This window comes from Delphinapterus leucas, chromosome 5 (genome assembly GCF_059928025.1).
Source record: "Delphinapterus leucas isolate spDelLeu-1000000601 "Yukka" chromosome 5, BTC_Dleu_Yukka2, whole genome shotgun sequence".
NCBI classification, from domain to species: Eukaryota; Metazoa; Chordata; class Mammalia; order Artiodactyla; family Monodontidae; genus Delphinapterus; species Delphinapterus leucas.
In genome coordinates, this window is record NC_143133.1 from 90,520,196 (window position 1) to 90,542,993 (window position 22,798).

Below are 22,798 nucleotides of genomic sequence, written 5' to 3' on the forward strand. Positions count from 1 at the left end.
TGGAAGCAGCTCTATGGACCAGGAACAATGCAAAGCTGGGTGTGCAGTGGTAACTCATCCCAAAGACACTGGAAGCAGAAGCCCTTCCCCCACTACCTCCTCACAAAAGGTGGAACTTATAGCCCTGATGAGAGCCCCCCCATACAGGTAAAGATAAGAGAGTAACTATTTTCACTGATTCTAAAATATACTTTCTTGGTGGTCCGTGCTGGGGCCACTTGGAGAGAGAGAGGATGTGAACTGCAGGGAAGAAGGAAATTGGTATAAATAGACTTTTATACCAAATAAATTTTAACCTTATTAGAAGCTGTCATGGAGCCAAAAGAATGAAGGTCCACTGTCGAGGACATCAGAAATCAGATTGTCTGACTGCTCAAGGGAATAATCTAGCAGATCAAGCAGCAAAGCTAGCAGCCAGGACTAAAACACCCTAGATCCCCAATGTTGGCCCTGATCCCCTGATGTGGATCTGACAAGATGCTATCCAAAGTATTTTCCTGAAGACTTAAGGCCAATGAATGGGGATCTGATTGGAGTCCTGGCCATTCTCAGGATCCTGACTCTAGGAAGGGTGGGTTTATAACAGACATAGCGAGATCCTTGTACCTGAATGCCTCATGGAAGATGTAATACGTTATACACACCAGAGTACCCACTGTGGGAGAGATGCCACCCTCTAGTGGATTTAGAAATTCCTTACAGGACCAAACATGCAAAGGACAATTCAAAAGGTGATACAGAAATGCATGGCATGTGCTAAAAATAATCCTAAAACTGGGCCACTGCCATTAATCAAAGGAGTTCGGACTCCAGGTACTGGACTGGGAGAAGATCTTCACTGTGATGCCAAGAGCCACTGGAAACCTTAGGTGCTTATTAGTATTTGTGGACACTTTCACTGGTTGGGTAGAAGCATTTCCTTGCTGGTCTGAAAAAGCCTGAGGTTGTTAAAGCTCTCCTAAAAGAAATAATTCCTAGGTTTGGGTTACCTGTGTTCATTCAGAGTGACAATGGAGGGGCCTTTATAGCAAGAATAACTCAAAAAGTATCTAGAGTCTTAAACCTTTGTTGGAAAGTACATGCTTCTTGGTGACCCCAATCTACTTGCAAACCGGAAAAGCGGAATCATACTCTTTTGTGATGAGGAATGATGAGGAAAAGAGGAATCATGTAACTAAACTTTGTCAGATTAATTTAACCTGGGATAAAGCCTCACCAGTTGCCCTGCTTTGAGTGAAGGTAGACCCTACAAGCAGGCTCCAGTTGCGCCAACTATGAAGTGTTGTATGAGAGACCCTGCCATTGTTCCAGAAATGGCTTGAGATCCAGAAGGAATTCAAATTAAGGAACGTAGATAATGTAAAGGTGTGTAAGAATCACTGGCAGCTACTCTAAGTGCTCTATATAAGTTTGCTTCTAGCAGGTTAATGTTTCCTGCAGATGTTCACCTGTGCCACTTTTGTCCTGGAGACTGGGTCCTGCTGAAATCTTGGAAGAATAAACATCCAGGAGGCCATCTCCATCCTTGCTGGACTGGACCTTATGAGGTGCTACTCGTGACCCATTCCCTGGTGAAGTTGAAGGGATTAAGCCAGGGATCCATCACACTCGAGTTAAGCTGGTCCCACAGAGATCAACGGAGCCCCCACATCCTGCCCACAGGGGTGTATTGACACTACATTCTGACCAATGGGATGAGAGCAGAAGAGATGTATGCAACGTCTTCATTACATCTTTAAAGGGTAGGATATTCTTCTTCCCTTCATTCTTCTATTGTATTGCCTGGAACACACATGTGGTGGCAAGCTGTGCAGATGAGGGCACGGGGATGACACGCTAAGGATGGCAGGGAACAAGACCTAAGAATCCTTGGTCCCTGGACAATCTAGTAAACAAAGGTGCCATACCAGCCAAGAAGTGCATGTTCCCAGATTCAAACCCAGGTTTCATAAATGAAACACTCTTTCATTTATGTCTCATAAAATACTTTTATACCGATTAGAGTTGCCCAAAGTAGACTGGCTTGTGCGTAATGACTTCTCTGTCTTTGGAACTGCTCAGGCTACTGTTGTCAAGGATGTCGTAGCTGGGATTCCTGTGTGGGTGGGCAGTGGAGGAGAGAGGCTACAGGAAGATACCATTCAAGTGTAAGAGTCTATGATTAAAAGGAAACAGAACCTTTGCTTTTTTTTGGCCACACCGTGCAGCTTGTGGGATCTCAGTTCCCAGACCAGGGACTGAACCCGGGCCATAGCAGTGAAGGCACCGAATCCTAACCACTAGACCACTAGGGAACTCCCTAGAATCTTTGCTTTCTAGTTTTCCACTTCCAAAATGAAACAGAAAATCGAGACCTATTCATATTGCAGTATAATGTACTCTGTCTTTCATTCTCACCCTCCCCCTGCTGGTTACTGTAAGTTCCTTTAAGGCAAGTACCATCTCTGGTTATTTTTGTATTTCTGCTAGCACTTCCCTTGCATAGAGTAAGCAATTAAAACATGGTCGTTGAGTTTAACTGCAGCTGATCTTCATCTTTGTATCTGCCAGTGGCATCCCTGCATGTAGCAGGCCCTCAATCTACCTTTGAGTTTAACTGAAGATGATCTGAAGTATTGAGGAAATGGAGGCACATCAGGTGGAGTAATTGAGGGGTAGTGATTAGAATTACCTAGATCAGGAATGGCAAACATGGCACTAGCTACCACGCCCTACTGTCATGTCCACGGCAAACATTAATTGATCACAGCACGTTTGCACCAGCTGTGGATCCCCAATCCTCCGTTCAAAGATTTAATGGCTTTATTAGTCAGCTGGAGTCAGCATGGAGTCAAGACGACGTTTGTTTTATGTTGGCAGTGACACCTGGCATTATAGTGAAATCTGCATTATTTTAGCACTCAGTCAGTACCTTGTGCCTGTCTAGTTTAGCCAAGAACTCCAAGTCAGTCATGTCTGACACTCCACCATGAAGAATCAGGACTTTCTCATCAACCAGCGTGGCCAGCGGAAGCCAGCAGAACACATCTTGCAGTAGTTTTAGTATTTTCTTGCCATGTGTCTAAAAAAATACATTAATATGATATTAAGTTTCAGATAATTTACTCAACTTATCTGAACTAAGAGAAGCTTCTGCTTTTAAAGGCAGCGTACCTTATATTTATGCATCACTTCCTTTGTGAAACCATATCTAGAGTTAGAAGCAGAAACAGATTTTAGATTTAGTGATATTAGTTATAGCATGCTTGCATTTTTAATAAAAATGCATACTCTAGAGGCATCTACTTAAATATATGGAAAAGACACTGAGAAGTAATTGCCCAAATGTTTAAAATCATACCATTATCTGTGGGTAGAGATGTGGGATATTTTCATTTTCTTTTGCTTATCTATGTTTTCTACGTTTTCTATAGTGAACCCTTATTGTTTATATGATAAAGTGTATGGCTATGTGAAAACAAATGTAATGGTTTTATCAGAACAGTAGGATACTGTATAAATTTAAAAAGAATCTTTTAAAATGTTATATATTGTGTATTCCACTTTATAAGATTGGAAAACTACTTTAAAAAGGCATCTAACAAATAAGAAGCTCTGGCAAAATAACTTTACAATCACAACAAGTAAGGATCAAATCCCCAGTCACGTTTTTCTTTGTACCGTAAGTTCACCATATGGTCCTCATGGTTTCCTCGGTTGAGATGGAACTCTTTTGGGTAAACCAACATGAAGGCAAAAAGAACCATCAGGATCTCTACTGAATCCTTCCCTCGATCCACAAAGTCGCCGTTGAACACATAGGCCCGCTCTGGTGACGGGAGGCCGTTCTTCCCAATAAGGGGAGAAGTCCGAGAAGAGGCAGTGGAAGGAAGGGAATAGGAAATTGGGTCAAGCCAGTGTGCATTTGACAGTCATATCAGGCCTGAAAGCCAATTCTGTGCTGTCTGGCTCTCTTCCAAACATGAAATGTCAGTAAAAGATGGGGATATTGGAAATATTTTGTATTAGTCTCATATTTCCTTTCTAGCCAGGCTGAGGTTATGACATGCTCATCGAAATAAATGCGTTATCCAAAGCATTTCTCAGGATTTAACAAGACAATACATCAGAAACTGCTTTGTGTTAATTACATTAATAGAATATTTATATAGCTTGTTATATGCTCTGTATTTGATAACTAAAAATAGATATGAAAATAGCTTTTGGTTGCTTTGATAATAAACAATTTCTCTATTTAGGAATTGATTTTCTTTTTTCCAAATAATGATTCCTTCTCTTTATTAACCTTAGATTTTGTATTTTTTAAACAGTTTACAAAAATACACTAGAATATAATGCAGCGATGACTTTTACATTACACGTTTGCTACATAGTAGTAAGTATTTTTCTAAAATATTTTAAAATCCAAGTAATAACTTAAGCATTTCTTTAATGGAGACTGTATTTGAACTTCTAAATTAAACCTCAGAGCAAGACAGGAACATAATTTGAGCGTTCATACCTTATAAAATATAAAGATTAAGTCATCCAACTGGCCGTGTAAATCTCCTAACAAAGACAGAAAAACGTCAGTTTTGATTGGTCTTCGCCATTGTTTCTAATTTTTTATTATAAAAAGGAAAACACCCAGTGTATACCTACAACTAATACAGTATTATGTCAGTTATATCTCAATTTAAATAAAAGGAAAATACCCAGGAACGCCTGACAAACTTATGCTTACTCATTTTTCCATATATAAGATAGGGATAAATATTAACTTCCCTAGTTGCGGGGATAGTTAATATTGAAAGCAGAAAGCACGATATTTCTCCTGTGCGATTACCATGAACAGTGAATGACTTACATTTTCACTGAAGCAAAAATGGGACAGAATACTGCAGGGTTGAAAACCTGGATGAGAACTAGAGAGATTTTTGCCCCACCTAAAGCAAGAAGCTGCTACTCACGGGTCAGTGTTACAAGATTTTAAGAAGTTGGAAATCTGGATTTTAATATGAAATCCTCCGATTTTCAAATGTTGGAAGCTAATGTTAGAAATTTAAGAACATTCTGAGGCAGACAAGACATACTGCAGGCTGCCCGTTTACAATCCCTGGTGTATCACCGTCTCCCCTAAGTTCAAGTGCGGGGCATCAGTCTATAATGGTTATTAAAACATCACTGAAAACATAAGGAGATGGAGAAGATTGTCAGCAATAGGATTTCTCTCTGGAAGCTGAATAAATGTGAATGGAAGGAATAATTTACTAGGCATTTAGGCCTTTTCGAGTCCAGTAAGTAAGTAAACCGTCTTCTAACAAGGGAAGGTCTGGGTATTTGCTAGGATTTTGTTCTGAATGGAGAGGAGGAATTTGGGGCCAAATCTGAATCTCTGGGAAAAAACAAAGCAGAGGCTGGGCCCTCTCACCCCACAGTTCTCCTTCACGGCACCACCCCTTCCTTAAATAACTGTGGAGTAAATATGTAAATGTAATCAGTGTGAAGGCGTGAACCCGGCCTGCCCGAGTGGCCATCGGGTCCCCTCCAGCCCTCCTGCCCCTCCTTGATCACAGGCAGAGTTTTCTGGTTCGTGAAAAGCCGTTTCTGACTGGCTCTTACCACATACTGTGATTTCCTCGCTGTAACAAGTGGAGACCCGGTTGATGTTTGGTAGTTGTACCAGATGTTTCCTGGCTTCGTACAAAAGATTCAAGACATAGCGAGCATGGAGCCTCTACTAGGAGGAAGAGGAGGGATGGGACAAAACAACACATACTTGTGAGGCAAGATGGGCCTCACCTTTACTGCTTAATGACCCCAAGACCACAAAAGTGACCCCAGTAAACTGCTCCTGGGACCCTCCCTATGCACAGATCCTTTCCTTCTCACCCATCTGTGCCCTTGTTTGTGCTTTGCATCATCCCCCAAATACTGAACTGATGTCCTCTTTCCTACCTACTCTGTGTAACCCCTGCTTGCCTTGAGCTTGGGAGAAACACAGGATTGTCTCAGCAAAGTATGAATAAGTGCATGTATATCGATGGTATCGGTGATCCTGACATTACTGGGAAAATCGTCCCAGCTCTTCCTGCAATGAACGATCTTCATATGAAAAAGGGGAAGGATTGGAATCTGTCGTAAGAGCCAGAATCTGACCACTTCTCACCAGTTCCACCTCTACCACCCGGGTTTCAAGCCACTATCATCTTTCGCCTAGACTGTTGCAGTAGCCTCTTGCCTGGCCTCCCTGCTTCAGCCCTTGCTCCCAGTACTCTATTCGGCAAACAGAATGATTATATTAAAGGGAAAGCTGGATTATATCATTTCTGCGCTCATTGTCTCCCCCTCTCTTTCAGAATGAAAGTCCACCCTACTCACCTCTCTGTCTCCATCTTCTCATAGCTGTTCCCTGGTTCCCTCCTCTCCAGCCACAATGGCCTTCCTGATGTCCCCCGAGCAGTCCAGGCAAGGTCCTGCCTCAGGGCCTTTCCATTTGTTCCCTCTGCCTAGAACGCATTCCCCAGACGTCCACATAGCACCCTCTCTCCCCACCTTTGACCTTTGCTCAGAAATCACCTTTTCAGTGACACCTTCCCAGACCACCCTGTAAAATTGCTCTCTCCCACCTAGAACTTAGTTTATGCTTTGACATAGCTCTGTCACCTAATATATTAATATATAAATATTACTCATTTGTTTTTTATTATCTGTCTCCCCACTAAAAATCTCAGCCCCATGAGGGCAGAGATTTGCGTCTGTCTTGTTCACTGTTCAGTGCCTAGAAGAGTAGCTGCACATAGCAGCACTCAGCAATCATCTGTGGGATGAATGAACATAGAGATTACATGATGGGGAGGAGGGATTTTCAATACATAAAAACTGGCTGATCAATCACAAGGTCCTGGCTAAGAAAAGGGCAAGCGGATCTCTCTGACGGATCCCTGACACAAACACCCTAAATCCAGGGCCATTCCTTCTGCACTGTGTCTGCTCTACTTCTACACATTCCGTGGAATTGGTGGTGATCCAGGTCCCCCGGGGGGAGCTTACTTGTTTCACTCTGAAAGCTTCCACCAGAGCAGTTGCATGGTCGGGAAGGAGCGGGAAGGAGAGGCGTGGCCCTGTGTAACTGTCTGGTACCTCGATGGATTCATAGTCCCTGCAATTCTCCATCTCGGAGTCCTGGGGGGATCTCTCTTCAGTGAACATGCGGTTCAGGAAGTCCCCTAGTCAGGACAGAAAGGGTGGGCCGGCTTATGATCAGACCTGCAGGCACGGGCAATATAGAATTCATTCCCTGGACCATACTTGAAGTGGGTCCTGGCCAGTCTGGCTTCGGCTCCAACACAGGAGAGGAGAAAGTAAAGGGCAAAGTGATGACAAATTAGAATGGGCGGGAGAAAGGTTACGACGTTGTTATGTCAATTCCATTCCACTTTTTTTTTTTTTTTTTTGCGGTACGCGGGCCTCTCACTGTTGCGGCCTCTCCCGTTGCAGAGCACAGGCTCCGGATGCGCAGGCTCAGCGGCCATGGCTCACGGGCCCAGCCGCTCTGCGGCATGTGGGATCTTCCCGGACCGGGGCACGAACCCACGTCCCCTGCATCGGCAGGCGGACTCTCAACCACTGCGCCACCAGGGAAGCCCTCCATTCTACTTTTATTTTAAAAGATTGCCTTAGAAAGTACAGACATTTACAGGCCTAGGTTGGTAAGCAGGAGGAAAGTGAAAACTGCGGTGGAAAAAAAGTTCACGGGCATTTCTGGTGTACTTAGTGAGTGTGGCAGATGCCTCAGACTTTCAGGCAATTCATTTCCAAATGCTGCCCCTGCATCTCTGCCTGAGGGCTTTGTCCCTGGATCTGCAGAGAGCCCTGCATGGCAGGCCAGGCCTGCGTGAACAACCCTTCCCGTCCGCCCCTCCCAGCAGCCTTCTACCGATGACTCTCGGGCGTTGAGACTCCAGTTCCCTCTGCCTTCAGACGGGATACTTCCCAGGCTGCGTTTTGCACTATTTCCCAGGTACACTGCAGGTTTAGTAACCCACCCTTTTTTGCCTGCCTCCCCTTTCCTGAATCCCTTCCCCACTCCCTCCCCACCTCCCAGTGTTTCCTGTATTTACCAAATAAACTCCTTGCACCCAAACTTTTGTCTCCAGGTGTGCTTCTAGGAGAACCATTTATTTGTCAGCCTCCTCGCTCATTCCCTGGCTGTCACCAGATTCACATTTCCCCTCCCTGTGCATCCCACACCTCACCCCGACGTCTTTGACCCTGAGGCAGGAGGACCCGCCATGTGGCCGTTCATACTCACTCTCGTTGTGATTGTTGGGGGTGAAGTGATCCACAAGGTAGCTGAAGAAATTGTGGAGCTGCAGAAAAACCCAAGAAGACGTGGCTTTAGAGATAGAAAGAAAACCCAGGAGTGGTCCAGATCAGCTGCACCTTCTAGGCACCTGGGCCTAGCTGTGTGGGGCCTGGAAGGCAGACCTGGAGGTGGCCCCATCCCACATCCCATCGCACCTTGACCTGGTCTTGCTGCCCAGCATACTCTATAGACTGGAAGATGCTCCAGGTGCAGTGCCGCCTCATCTCCAGGCGGGCCATGTAGCGCCGGTACCATCTCTGGATCAGGACCGCTGCCTTGAAGGCTGTGACACAGATGGAGAAGCAAGCCTGTGAGGTGGGACTCCCTGGGCCTGCGGGGGGAGTTGGGGGGGTGCCTCTCCCACTGTCACATGGGGACAAGATGGTAGGGAAAGCACTATATTTTGCCACCAGTAGGAAGGATTTGCCTCACTGCTGGCCGGGGTGCTTTTTCCCCATTCCCGCCCCCATCCCTCCTCCATTCTTACCTATCACTTATACTAAAATCACTGGAGGACTATTGGAATTCCCACTTTTTGATGAAAACATTTATATGTGTAGAGATGCAAAGGTTGGATTCTGAGAAAGAGATGTAAACTGGGGAGGTTGCAAGGTTGCAGCATCCTTGAAGAGTAGGATGGTGCAGATACTACTCAGCCATAAAAAAAGAATGAAATTTTGCCATGCGCAGGAACATGGATGGACTTGGAGGGCATTATGCTCAGTGAAGTGAGTCAGAGAAAGGCAGATACTGTATGATATCACTTATATGTGGAACCTAAAAAATATCAATACAACAAACTAGTGAATATAACAAAAAAGAAGCAGACTCACAGATAGAGCAAACTAGTGGTTACCAAGTGGGGAAAGGGAAGGGGGGAGGGGCAATATAGAGGAAGAGGAGTAAGAGGTACAAACTATTATGTATAAAGTAAGCTACAGGGATATAGTGTACAACATGGGAAATACAGGCAATAGTTTATAATAACTGTAAATGGAAAGTAATCTTCAAAAATTGTGTTAAAAAAACATTCAAATGCAAAAAAAAAAAAATAAAGGATGGGATGGGATGATGCAGGGGTCAGCGGGTGGGGAGGACATTTTGATACTGCAACAATAGACAGGATGTCAGGAGTCTGGTTCTGGGCCTGGAACTGCCCTGACCAGCGATGTGGCCTCAGGCAAGTCAACTTTCTGGGCCTCAGTGTCCTCATCTGGAGAAAGAGATGAACTAGATGATAACTGGGGAGAAGAAACACACACACAAAATTACTACATACTATCATGGCAGGTGGTGGTCAGTGCTTGATATCCCCAAATTCCTTCTATCCCTGTGGCTTTGTGTCCCCATCACAATACACCCAGGACTGTGCTGACTATCCAATCCGAAGGGCAGCCTTTGCTTCTCCTTTTGCCAGGACCTGTGCTGGGTGATCGTGTACTGCAGGATGGCATGAGTAGGTTGAATTCTTCCTATGAGCTCTAGAACCTGCAGTCAAGTACTGCTGCCAGAGAAGACGACAGCTGTCCACGTGAGTAACTAGATTCTCCTTAAGCTCCTGGGCCTGAATGTGCCACCAGGGATGAATGGAGCCTTTGTGGATAAAGCTGGATTGCAAAGGAAACCCAGCAGGTTCACTCAGGTCAACCTTGTGAACAGTAGACAGGTTGATTTAATACATCTAGCTTGCATTAGAGAGCTAATGGAATTCCTACTGATGTCCCTAAGAGGAGATGAGATACAATAGTGAATGGGAAAAGAGAACTTGAGAGAAATTTAAGCAAAGCTGAATTTGGTTTTCTGTGAGGAAAAAATGTCATACACTAAGTATGTCCCAAAGGCACCCACGAAATAATAAGTGATGAGGATTGAATTCTGTAAATCCCCATTCAGAGTAGTGAATGAAACGCCCAGAGTAAGCGGTACTCAGCTAAAGTAACAAGTCATGGGAAACACAGACATCTGCACCTCACCCTAGACCGACAGCATCAGAATCTCTACAGGGAACCCAGTAATCTGTAGGTTTCACAAGCTCCATGAATGATCCTGACTTGTGCTGAAGGGTAGGCATCACTGAGGAATATCATGACCATCAAGTTTCCGTGAAAATGTTGTTTGCTAACACCTTGCCTCAAGCATTTTAAGGCAAGTGCTGCCAACTGAGGATAGACATACTATCCTCAGTACCTCTTCGGCTGCTCAGGGTAGGCAGACCAGGCAGTGCCTCTGTTTCTCCCTTTTATTCTCCCTCCCAATCCTCTGTCTAGGGCCTGGGTTCCACTGAGATGGGTGCTGTGAGGTTGTAGCATAGTTTAAGGACCTCTACCCCATCCTCCCTTCCCATCAGTGCAATACTACATGCTTGGGCTCCTCTTCCTCAGCCTTGTGCAGACTAAATCCTATGGCAAAAGTTACAAGTACACCTGGCTGTTAAAATTCCACACTAAGGACAAGGCAACCATGTGGGGAGACAGAGGCCAAGGTGAAGAGCCGTCCTGGAAGCAGAACCTCCAGCCCCAGCTGCCCTGAGGATCATAGACAAGCCATCTAGCTGGGCCCTTTGCAAATTCCTGACCCACAAAATCATGAGCAGAATAAAATGATTGTCTTAAGCCACTCAGTTTTGGGGTCGTTTGTTACGCAGCACCAGATAATTGGAATGGGAATTGTATAAATGTTTTATAAAATTATAAAGCAAATTTAAATCAAAAATTAAAAAAATATCAATCTCTAAAAAGCAAAAGTCAAACAAGTAAATCTAATCTTGTACAAGTTAGTGGCATAATCACACAGAAAGGAGTTCTTTCAAATGACTTGAAAATTCAGTAAGTTGTATATGCCTAGTGGATGTACTCAAAGGACAAAAAGAACTACAAAGAAATCTTAAAGAGTTTTCAGTAATCATATCGTTATGATAGTATTGTTATTATTTTTCAGAAACTTTTTTATATACTACAGGACAAAGTAAGTAATACCACATCAGTATCATTTGGGAAAAAAGGTTTTTTAAAGAGAAAGGAGATATAGATATAATATCATATCAAAGTTAAGTAAAAATATTGTGATCCTAAATAGAAACTGGTCATTAAAATAATACATATTTTCTGGATCTGGTCACTGAAAAGGTGTAGAAAATAATGACCAACCTGGTAGCGAACACCCCAAGCTCTGGAGAAATAGCTATTTCTGGTCTGGAGCCAAAAATACGCAAGATGAGCCTGGGACCTATTGCCAAACTAGAAAGGAAGCCATGAGCTTATAAAGTTGCTTAGGCTTACATAAACAAGGTGCTGTCACTATTTCCCTTGCTTCTTCCTTCATCTCTGGTTGCCTCTCCTCGGCCTCTTTCGTTGGCTCATCCTCTTCGACCGATACTTAATAAGTACTGGAGTCCCTCATGGCTCTCTCCTAGGCCCTGGTCTCCGACCTGACTTTACTGTCACTCTAGGCTACTTCAGTGACCCCCATGGCTTCAACAATCACCCGTACTCTGATGCCTTCCAAATGCATGTATCTCCACCAACGTCTCCAAAATCCAGATCTGAATATGCAACTACCTACTCAGCACATCCACCTGCATGTTGCATGGGCATGTCAAACCCAGCGTGTATAAACTCAGCACCTTCCTTCTACTCGAGCTTGGTTCTTCTCCATTATCTTTATGTCAGAAATTGGCATTATTGTCTGCCCATGTTTGCTAGCTAGAAACCTGGAGGTCATTCTTGATCCATCCTTTTCCCCAACCCCACACATGTAATCAGGTGGATCCTATCAATTCCACCTCCTGAATATTGTTGGAATTCACCCTCTTCTCTCCATCTCTACTGCCACCAACTCTGGACCAAGGCATTATCATCTCCTGCTTAGATGACTTTAGTAGCTTCTAAATTGTTCTTCCGGGCTTCCCTGGTGGCCCAGTAGTTAAGAATCCACCTGCCAATGTAGGGGACACAGGTTCAAGCCCTGGTCCGAGAAGATCCCACATGCCATGGAGCAGCTAAGACTGTGCGCCACAACTCCTGAGCCCACGTGCTGCAACTACTGAAGCCTGTGCGCCTAGAGCCCGTGCTCCGCAACAAGAGAAGCCACCACGATGAGAAGCCCGCGCACCACAACGAAGAGTAGCCCCCGCTCGCCACAACTAGAGAAAGCCCGCGTGCAGCAACGAAGATCCAACGCAGCCAAAATAAATTAAATAAATTTATTTTTAAAAAATAATAAATAAATAAATAAATAAATAAATAAATTTTCTTCTTTCTACTCTTACCACCACCATCCAGCCTGTCTCAATCCCTTCTTCATGGAAGCCAGAAGGGTATTTTATGTATGTAAATCTTATTCTAGAACTCCCTGTTTTGAATTCTTCAGTGGTTCTTCTTGTCTTTAGGGTAAAGTTTAAAATCCTACAAGCTCCTGAGTGACATGGGCTCTGCACACCTCAGCAGCCTCATGCCATGTCACCCTCCATCTTGTTCACTTCAGACCACTCAGTTCCTTGAATATGTCTCTCTCCTTGCTACTTCACAACCTTTGTACCCTCTACCTAGAATGCTCTTTCATCCCCTTTTTGCCCAATCTTATTTCATTCAGTTGTAAAGGTGTAGCTTGGGATAAACCCCAATGGACAACACTGACTCCTTGAGTAAATTTTAATTCTATTAAATATAGTTCATCAAGTCCTAAGACATTCAGCTGAGCATCCTAGTGGTCATGTTACAAGGAGGAGAAGCCGATTTTCAAGAGTTAGCACGAGGAGAAATGTAATGATTTCCTGCCCACCCTGAGAAGCCCCTCCCTATGCAATGTAGGCTTCGGGGTACCCACAGTTAGTCTGAAGGTGGGAAGCGCATACCTTTCTCTGCATTCTGGAAAGCAAAATGATGTTGGGTTGAGGTGCCGCTTCCCATAGCGTAAGTGTAATGTTTCTGCAGGACGCAGATAGCAGGTCCAAGGGAGAGTGAATTGTTTGTTGACAAAAAGAAGAAGGAACCTGCAATAGGGAGATTTGGGCATTATATTAGTTCAGGTAGACCAAACTATCTATGAACCTTGTCTCCCACATCATAAAAAAAAATGTGAGGCTATCATGTGATAGCACCCTCCCCCCACCTCCCCAGCCTCAGTGCATGAGATATTCCTCCCCTATGTTTCCTCCATGTGTCACCTTGTCTCTCCCCTATGTTTTCAACCTTCCTACTAGATTTTCTTCAGACTAAAAACATACTGAAGTCTCTTCTCAGAGCATTTCATCATCGTCATCATCCTTTGACCTCCTATATCCCTCAAGCTATAACCCAACTTCTCTTTTCTTCTCATCCAGATTTCTCTGGAGCAGACCACTTATATTCTCCTTAATTCCTCTTAACACCATGTTTTTCATCCTCACTATTGACCAAACCTTTTCATGCTGATGTCTCCAATGCGTTCATCTTTTCAGCCCGGACCTTGTCAGAACAGCAAGGCCATCATGTCATAAGCCATGCCTTGGTTTAAATTCTACCCCTCGGCTTTCCATGATGCCATGCTCCTATCTCTTGTTGACACAACATTAATCAGTCAATCTAAGAAAGAGTTGGAAAATTTTATTTGAGCCAAATTTGAGGATTTGTAACCCAGGAAGAGCGTCTCAGAAAGCTCTGAGAACTGTTCTGCTGGTTAGAAATCAAGGCACAGTTATATAAGTTTCTTCTGAGACAGAGAGCCGTACAGCAAATGATGTATTACAGTTTACACAATCCAGATATGCAAGTACAAAGTGGCGGGTCATGTGACCCCTTACAAGATCAAGAAGGAATGTCATCTTCAAGCAATTGTCTTGGTGCTGGGAGAATGTTGTCTTTATGGCTGAGCAGGTATTCCTGCCAATAGGGGAGGTTTGGTCAGATACACAGTGCACAGTAGAGGGGAGAGAGGAGGCCAAAGGGCAGAGAAATTTTTTTATGTTTAAATTCTTCTTGTCTTGCCATAAAATATGAATTTTATTTCATACTGTCTCTTTATTCTCTCTCCTTCCTGAGCTCATTTTTCTCTATCCACCCCTTAAATGTCGATTTGATTTGCATTCTAGTCTCAAATGTCTGCTCTCCTCACTCTGTATATGCTTCTTTTTTTTTTTTTTTTGCGGTACGCGGGCCTCTCACTGCCGTGGCCTCTCCCGTTGCGGAGCACAAGCTCCGGACGCGCAGGCTCAGCGGCCATGGCTCACGGGCCCAGCCGCTCCGCGGCATGTGGGATCCTCCCGGACCGGGGCACCAACCCGCGTCCCCTGCATCGGCAGGCGGACTCTCAACCACTGTGCCACCAGGGAAGCCCTCTGTATATGCTTCTTAAATAACTGAGTCAACTCACACTTTCAGCTATCACTTCCTCCCTCTTAAATCTCCATCTCCATTTCAGACTAACTCTAAACTTCAGCCTCACACACCCAGCTTCCTGCTGAACTTTGGGGTGCCTCAGACTCCATGTAACGCAAATAGAACTCATCTTCCCAAAAGCCTCCTCCTCCAGCCTCATCTCTCTTTTCTCCTTTCTTCGACTCTACTTCTTGACCACCACGACTTCTGGGCTTTTGCTCTTACCTGGAACGTCCTAGCCCACACTTGACTAACTTTACTCATTCCTTAAGGCTCGCTTCAGGCCTCACCTTCCTTAAAGAAGCCAGTTCAACATGCCCCTCCTCTGAACTCCTGAATATCCCAGTCACATCTCTGATGAAATAAAATTTACATTTCAAGGCAGGACAAGAAAAATGAAACACAAAATTCTCTCTGTGTTTGTTTGGGCCTCTTCCTTCCCTCCCTAATGTGTAGTATGCATCTGCATTATACATTAACCAGACCTCCTCAAAGATGGGGGTGCCTGCTGAAGCATAAAGATGCTTTTTTTTTCTTTCTTCTTATGCTAGCAATGTGATTTCTTAGAAGAACAGTGCTCTTTCCCAGCTCTGTAGGGGGTCATGGCGACTTGCTGCTCACTTTGCTCATGCTTACCTGGACTATGTATCCTTGATGAACTTTATGTAAAATACCCGTGTGTCATTTTGATGTACAATCCTTTGTCTCCAAAATGTATATGACTGTGCCATTGACTCCTAACAAGTGGAACAGTTCTTAGAGCTTTCTGAGAAGCTGCTTCCTAGGTTACAATCCTGTTTGGCTCAAATAAAGTTCCCTTTATTTTTCTTCTTAACTTGATAGTTAACTGAATTTTCCTCGTCATTTTCTTGGGGTAGCCAACAGGATATCAGAGACAACCACCAGAGGACACCTGGAGTCTACCCCAAACCAGTGCTTGGTACCAGCATGGGCCCTTTGAGCCCCATCCACTTCTTAGTATGCCTCACGTGCTTTGGTGAGTTCTCCTGATATCCAGACACCATTGCTTTAAATGACGTCCTGAATTTTATTCAAGCCGTTTCTCTTGGGACTTGGAGTCCTAAGGGGACACTGGCATATTTCCTATTTCCTAGGCAGGGACCTAAGGGGAAATTCCTAGGCAAACACCTAGGAGGAACTTTGAAGTGAACTGGATTGGCCATCTTTTTCTAAAATTTGGCTTAAATTGGAAAGATTAGGTATATATGGTCTGAACAAACTGTTGCTGGTGAAATGAGAGACTGAGCCTGCTGAGCTCTGAAGAAAAGGGACTTCGCTCCTTCCGGCCATAATGTGTCCTCAGGTGACTGAGAACCTAGCGGAAGTGTCTGAGAATCAATCCTCATGCCATGCAGTGGTCCTACAGGGGATCCCAGTACAATCATTAAGTAAATTCTGCTCCCCAGGGGACACTATAAGGCTGATCACCTAGTGCTCTGGGCACCCATGGCAGTTTTAGACTGCTGGAGGGAGAGACTCAGACATATAAGAGAGTCGAACAGACCCAAGGGTAACTCCTTGGGAAGCTAGACTCAGAAGTAGCACACATTCGATCCATCACACTGACCTCAGAAAGTTGTTCGGATCATATCTGAGTTAGGGTACCAAATGAATAATGGAAAACGGTGCCTCAAAGGCTGAACAGCTCCCGTATGTGCACCCATTCCTGGAACCCCGGCTGGCTTCATGTACAATTGAAACAAAGCCAATGCTTGCAAGCACTTTAATCTTAACTCTTAAATGGCCAGGATAGAACCCTTCTGACGTTCCAAAACTGTAGAGAAAGCCAGTTTGATAAAACATCTTCGCAAAATTCTGACCCTGAGAGAACAGAAGTATTCCTAGGAGAAAGCTTAAAGTTATAACTCTTATCATGTCTTGAAATGTCAACATAGCCCATATCGCCTGAGACTACAGCCTTGGCTCAACTAATAGAACTTAAAACTGAAAGGGGGAAAAAAAAGGAGAGGGGAGCTTTCTAAAACTCAAGCAAGAAAACTATGAGATCTCTGTCTGTGTCCATCTGGATGTATGTATGTCTGGGTGTATGTTATAAAAACAATATAACTCTACCTCTGGATGGTGTTATCAAAATTAATTTGTAAAAGAGCTCTATTTAATTGACTTAAAAGCAAGTGCTTACAAATCAAATATTTCTAAATGTAACTTAAACTAACACAAATTTTTACAGGATCACGTGATCTAGGATTAATCTTTACTGAAATAAAAAGCAAGCTTAAACTCATGGTTTAATTAACATAGGCATGTCTTTAGAGTCATCAACATTAAGTAGGATACTGTTATTGTACCTAGGTTTACTGAAATTCAATAAGTTCATTTATCTAGGTTATAAAATTTGTTAACAAGAAAATTAATGATCTGATGATGTTTTCATAGGTAATGAAATAAATGGGATAAAAGGTTTTGGTTAAACTATTTAAGAACAATTATGTTTTATGGTATGCCTACCTAAAAACAGTCTCTCCAGATTTCTGGCAACTTGAAACCTTAGAGCTCTGATAAGTTAAATGATGGAAATTCACTGAATGTCTAGATCATTTTTTTTCCTCTAGACCATTTTTAATAAGATAAAATGCTGAAACATTAATTGCTAAAGGAGTCTATGTTTACCTATTGACTTCTTACTACAGTGAAACTAAATCTGTATGAGAATATTAATAAATATTTTGTGCTTTATTGAAAGATTATACTTTGAAATGGCATATATTTCTAGAAATTTATTCTAAAATGGGAACCTTGAGAAAAGAGTTTTATGCATGGTCAAGAGTATCTTAGAGGAACTTCCCTGGTGGAGCAGTGGTTAAGAATCCGCCTGACAATGCAGGGGACATGGGTTCGATCCTTGGTCCGGGAAGATCCTATATGCCACAGAGCAACTAAGCCCATGCGCCACAACTACTGAGCCCGCATGCCACAACTTCTGAAGCCCACATGCCTAGAGCCCGTGCTCTGCAACAAGAGAAGCCACCGCAATGAGAAGCCCGTACACCGCAACGAAGAGTAAGCCCCACTCGACTCAACTAGAGAAAGCCAGCGCGCAGCAATGAAGAATCAATGCAGCCAAAAAAAAGAAGAAAAAGACTGTCTTAGATTAGATTGAATTTGATTAAATAAGTGAATTTTAATGTTAAGTGTGAAAACGTGTAAAACTAGAATTTGATTTTTTTCTCTAAGTTTTCTTTGAAATGTTAATTTGCTTTTAATAACAGATTGTGAAGTTTCTTTACCAGTAACTTTCTGCACTTGCCTTTATAATCGTTTACTGTCACTTTGGTTAAGTGAATTAATATTGTTTCACAGTGACTTATGATCCTACTTGGCCAAACATTTAAAACCTTTTGATATCTTTGACAAACTTTCTCACATCAAATTCTAAATGAAGTTCTTTTGACCTCTAGCTAACTTTGGGGTACTACAGAGGGCCCCTGAACATCTCAAAGAAAGATATTAAAATAATCAGGCTTATTTGGTCTGTTAAATTACATGGGAAACATTGTCAAATGAGTAATGATAAACCTTCTTAAGTTATAGTCTATGGGTAAACGTTATTAATATAAATGTTCTAGAAATGATATGAAGTTTCTAAAATTTGAAATGTCCATAATTCTAGTCATTATCTTAAAATTTCATACCTCACAGAAACAACCCAATTTCCTTGACAACTGCATTGTAATCAGGTCTTTAACCATGCTTTTAAGTCTTCTGTCACTTATAGATAGCTACTGTCTTACTCTGACCCTTTTACAAAAATACTTGTAAATGACTTGCTTTTATGCTCCAAAACTAAATTAGACTCGGTAGCAAAAGGACTTCTACATTGTATGTGGGCCCTTTCAGCAAGGGCTCTCTTATGTAAGGCTACTGAAGAAATAGTAATGGGGTCTCCTTTTACTATTTATGTCCCACACTCAGTTGAGGCTCTTCTAAACTCTCACTACATTTAACACTATTCTGTATGCCAACTAACTTCTTAAGAGGCACTGTTGCTTTCTGCACCTAATACTATCTTGGTTCTATGTAATAACCTTAACCCTGCAACTTTGCTTCCAGCACTACAGGAAGAAAACAACCAAACTGCACACTGTTAAGAGATTATCTTTTTGCTCCCAGGAATGACTTACAAGAAGCTCCTATTGATAAGGCTAATCTATTTGATTTACAGATGGGTCCTCCTTAAGGGATGAATATTACCGAGCTGGATATGCAATAACATCCACAGTGGACACAACTGAAAGTTCTTATTTACCAGAAACAACGTCAGCAAAATAAGCTGACCTAACTGCCTTAACCCAAGCTTGCCAACTAGCCAAAGACCAGATAACAAAATTTTACACCGACAGTTGCTTTGCTTTTGGAGTGGCACACAATATTGGAATGCTATGGAAACAATGAGGTTTTTAACCTCTTCAAGACAACCTATTTAAAAAATGGGGGAATTCCCTGGCGGGCCAGTGGTTAGAGCTTAGCACTTTCACTGCCAGGGGCTGGGGTTCAATCCCTGGTCGGGGAACTAAGATCCTGCAAGCCGCGAGGTGCAGCCAAAAAAAAAAAAAAAAGGAAAACAGGTTGCAGAGTTGTTCATTGTTATGCAATTGCCTAAACAGTTAGCAATTTATTAAAACACCAGGACATTCCAAATCTGACACTGTGGAAGCGAAAGGAAATCAGCCTGTTGATGCTGCAGCCAAAGAGGCAGCTTGAAACACTAATCTTGCCCAGCCTTGAGAATGTCCACTGCTCTCCATTAACCCTGCTAATGAAATAAAAGATTACTTTCTACAGGCTCAGGAAACCACAGCTAAAGAAAAGAAGCAGATACTGGAACAAAAAAGGGGAATTTTGACCCCACAACACAAATATGGTATAGACCTGATTAAAAAGCAAACCAGAAAAACCTTATAGTATCTATTGACGCACAACTGCCATTACTCCAGCATGTACGTTCGTTACCTCTTGGGCATCTGAGAAAATGGTTTTATAGAGAAAACAATATTTTTGGAAACTTTCACCCGTGGTGGTTCAAAAGAAATATATTACATTATTGACAGGATCTTATTGAGACATTTTAAAACACTGGTAACTAGCTCCTCTTACAGCAAGCTTCTAGGAGATGAAAACCTTAAGGATCATGGAATACTACCTAAAGGTTTTGTTTATTGGAAAGGACATCAAATAAAAGATTCTTTGCAGTCATGATGGCAAGAACCTTGTCAAGTATTATTAACTGATCCATGTACAGCCAAACCGGAAGACATTAATTCATGGATTCACATCTTTATTTTATTTATTTTGGGACTTGCCATGTGGCTTGTGGGACCTTAGTTCTCCGACCAGGGATCAAACCTGGGCCCCAGCAGTGAAAGTGCCGAGTGCTAACCACTGGACCGCCAGAGAAGTGCCCCACATCTCTCATTTTTAAAAAGGCCCCTCCAAGCTTGCACAAGCCTCTTAGATAGCCTCGTCCACCAGAGGGCAGACAGCAGAAGCAAGAAGAACTACAATCCTGCAGCTTGTGGAACAAAAACCACATTCACAGAAAGACAGACAAGATGAAAAGGCAGAGGGCTACGTACCAGATGAAGGAACAACATAAAACCCCAGAAAAACAACTAAATGAAATGGAGACAGGCAACCTTCCAGAAAAACAATTCAGAATAATGATAGTGAAGATGATCCAGGACCTCGGAAAAAGAATGGAGGCAAAGATTGAGAAGATGCAAGAAATGTTTAACAAAGACCTAGAAGAATAAAAGAACAAACAAACAGACATGAACAATACAATCACTGAAATGAAAAACACACTAGAAGGAATCAATAGCAGAATAACTGAGGCAGAAGAACGGATAAGTGACATGGAAGACAGAATGGAATTCACTGCTGCGGAACAGAATAAAGAATGAAAAGAAATGAAGACAGCATAAGAGACCTCTGGGACAACATTAAACACAACAACATTCGCATTATAGGGGTCCCAGAAGGAGAAGAGACAGAGAAAGGACCAGAGAAAATATTTGAAGATATTATAGTCAAAAACTTCCCTAACATGGGAAAGGAAATAGCCACGCAAGTCCAGGAAGCACAGAGAGTCCCATACAGGATAAACGCAAGGAGAAACACGCCGAGACACATAATAATCAAATTGGCAAAAATTAAAGACAAAGAAAAATTATTGAAAGCAGCAAGGGAAAAACGACAAATAACATACAAGGGAACTCCCATAAGGTTAACAGCTGATTTCTCAGCAGAAACTCTACAAGCCAGAAGTGAGTGGCATGACATATTTAAAGTGATGAGAGGGAAGAACCTACAACCAAGATTACTCTACCCAGCAAGGATCTCATTCAGATTCGATGGAGAAGTTAAAAGTTTTACAGACAAGCAAAAACTAAGAGAATTCAGCACCACCAAAGCAGCTCTACAACAAATGCTAAAGGAACTTCTCTAAGTAGGAAACACAAGAGAAGAAGAGGACCTACAAAAACAAACCCAAAACAATTAAGAAAATGGTCATAGGAACATACATATCGATAATTACCTTAAATGTTAATGGATTAAATGCTCCAACCAAAAGACACAGGCTTGCTGAATGGAGACAAAAACAAGACCCATATATATGCTGTCTACAAGAGACCCACTTCAGACCTAGGGACACATACAGACTGAAAGTGAGGGAATGGAAAAAGATATCCCATGCAAATGGAAATCAAAAGAAAGCTGGAGTAGCAATACTCATATCAGATAAATTAGATTTTAAAATAAAGAATGTGACAAGAGACAAGGAAGGACACTACATAATGATCAAGGGATCAATCCAAGAAGATGATATAACAATTATAAATATATATGCACCCAACACAGGAGCACCTCAATACATAAGGCAACTGCTAACAGTTATAAAAGAGGAAATCGACAGTAACACAATAATAGTGGGGGACTTTAAAACCTCACTTGCACCAATGGACAGATCATCCAAACAGAAAATTAATAAGGAAACAGAAGCATCAAATGACACAATAGACCAGATAGATTTAACTGATATTTATAGGACATTCCATCCAAAAACAGCAGATTACACTTTCTTCTCAAGGGCGCATGGAATATTCTCCAGGATAGATCATATCTTGGGTCACAAATCAAGCCTCAGTAAATTTAAGAAAATTGAAATCATATCAAGCATCTTTTCTGACCACGACACTATGAGATTAGAAATGAATTACAGGGAAAAAAACGTAAAAAACACAAACACATGGAGGCTAAACAACACATTACTTAATAACCAAGAGATCACTGAAGAAATCAAAGAGGAAATCAAAAAATACCTAAAGACAAATGACAATGAAAACACGATGATCCAAAACCTACGGGATGCAGCAAAAGCAGTTCTAAGAGGGAAGTTTATAGCTATACAAGCCTACCTCAAGAAACAAGAAAAATCTCAAATAAACAATCTAACCTTACACCTAAAGAAACTAGAGAAAGAAGAACAAGCAAAACCCTAAGTTAGCAGGAAAGAAATCATAAAGATCAGAGCAGAAATAAATGAAATAGAAACAAAGAAAACAATAGCAAAGATCAATAAAACTAAAGCCTGGCTCTTTGAGAAGATAAACAAAATTGGTAAACCATGAGCCAGACTCATGAAGAAAAACAGGGACAGGACTCAAATCAATATAGTTAAAAATGGAAAGGGGGAAGTTACAAAAGACACCACAGAAATACAAAGCATCCTAAGAGACTAGTACAAGCAACTCTATGCCAATAAAATGGACAACCTGGAAGAAATGGGCAAATTCTCAGAAAGGTATAACCTTCCAACCTGAACCAGGAAGAAATAGAAAATATGAACAGACCAATCACAAGTAATGAAATTGAAACTGTGATTAAAAATCTTCCAACAAACAGAAGTCCAGGACCAGATGGCTTCACAGGGGAATTCTATCAAATATCTAGAGAAGAGCTAACACCCATCCTTCTCAAACTCTTTCAAAAAATTGCAGAGGAAGGAACACTCCCAAACTCACTCTATAAGGCCACCATCACCCTGATACCAAAACCA

At 42.3% G+C, this 22,798-nt stretch overlaps 1 protein-coding gene across 2 annotated transcripts in view; it reads right to left on the reverse strand.

Annotated features, from left to right (window-relative positions):
• Nucleotides 1–22,798, reverse strand: part of PPEF2 (protein phosphatase with EF-hand domain 2) — a 77,299-nt gene that overhangs the window by 33,600 nt on the left and 20,901 nt on the right. Inside the window, exons 3-11 of one of the 2 annotated variants that reach the window (XM_030764035.2) lie at nucleotides 13,200–13,337; nucleotides 8,503–8,630; nucleotides 8,294–8,351; nucleotides 7,033–7,208; nucleotides 5,602–5,716; nucleotides 4,502–4,548; nucleotides 3,661–3,827; nucleotides 3,154–3,190; nucleotides 2,912–3,061 (exon numbers count right to left, since the gene is read on the reverse strand). In XM_030764035.2, the coding sequence (XP_030619895.2) occupies nucleotides 2,912–3,061; nucleotides 3,154–3,190; nucleotides 3,661–3,827; nucleotides 4,502–4,548; nucleotides 5,602–5,716; nucleotides 7,033–7,208; nucleotides 8,294–8,351; nucleotides 8,503–8,630; nucleotides 13,200–13,254 (933 nt within the window). In that variant the 5' untranslated portion in view covers nucleotides 13,255–13,337. Of the gene's footprint in view, nucleotides 1–2,911; nucleotides 3,062–3,153; nucleotides 3,191–3,660; nucleotides 3,828–4,501; nucleotides 4,549–5,601; nucleotides 5,717–7,032; nucleotides 7,209–8,293; nucleotides 8,352–8,502; nucleotides 9,589–13,199; nucleotides 13,338–22,798 lie in introns of both variants that reach the window. The other variant, XM_089912061.1, reaches the window with a different exon arrangement.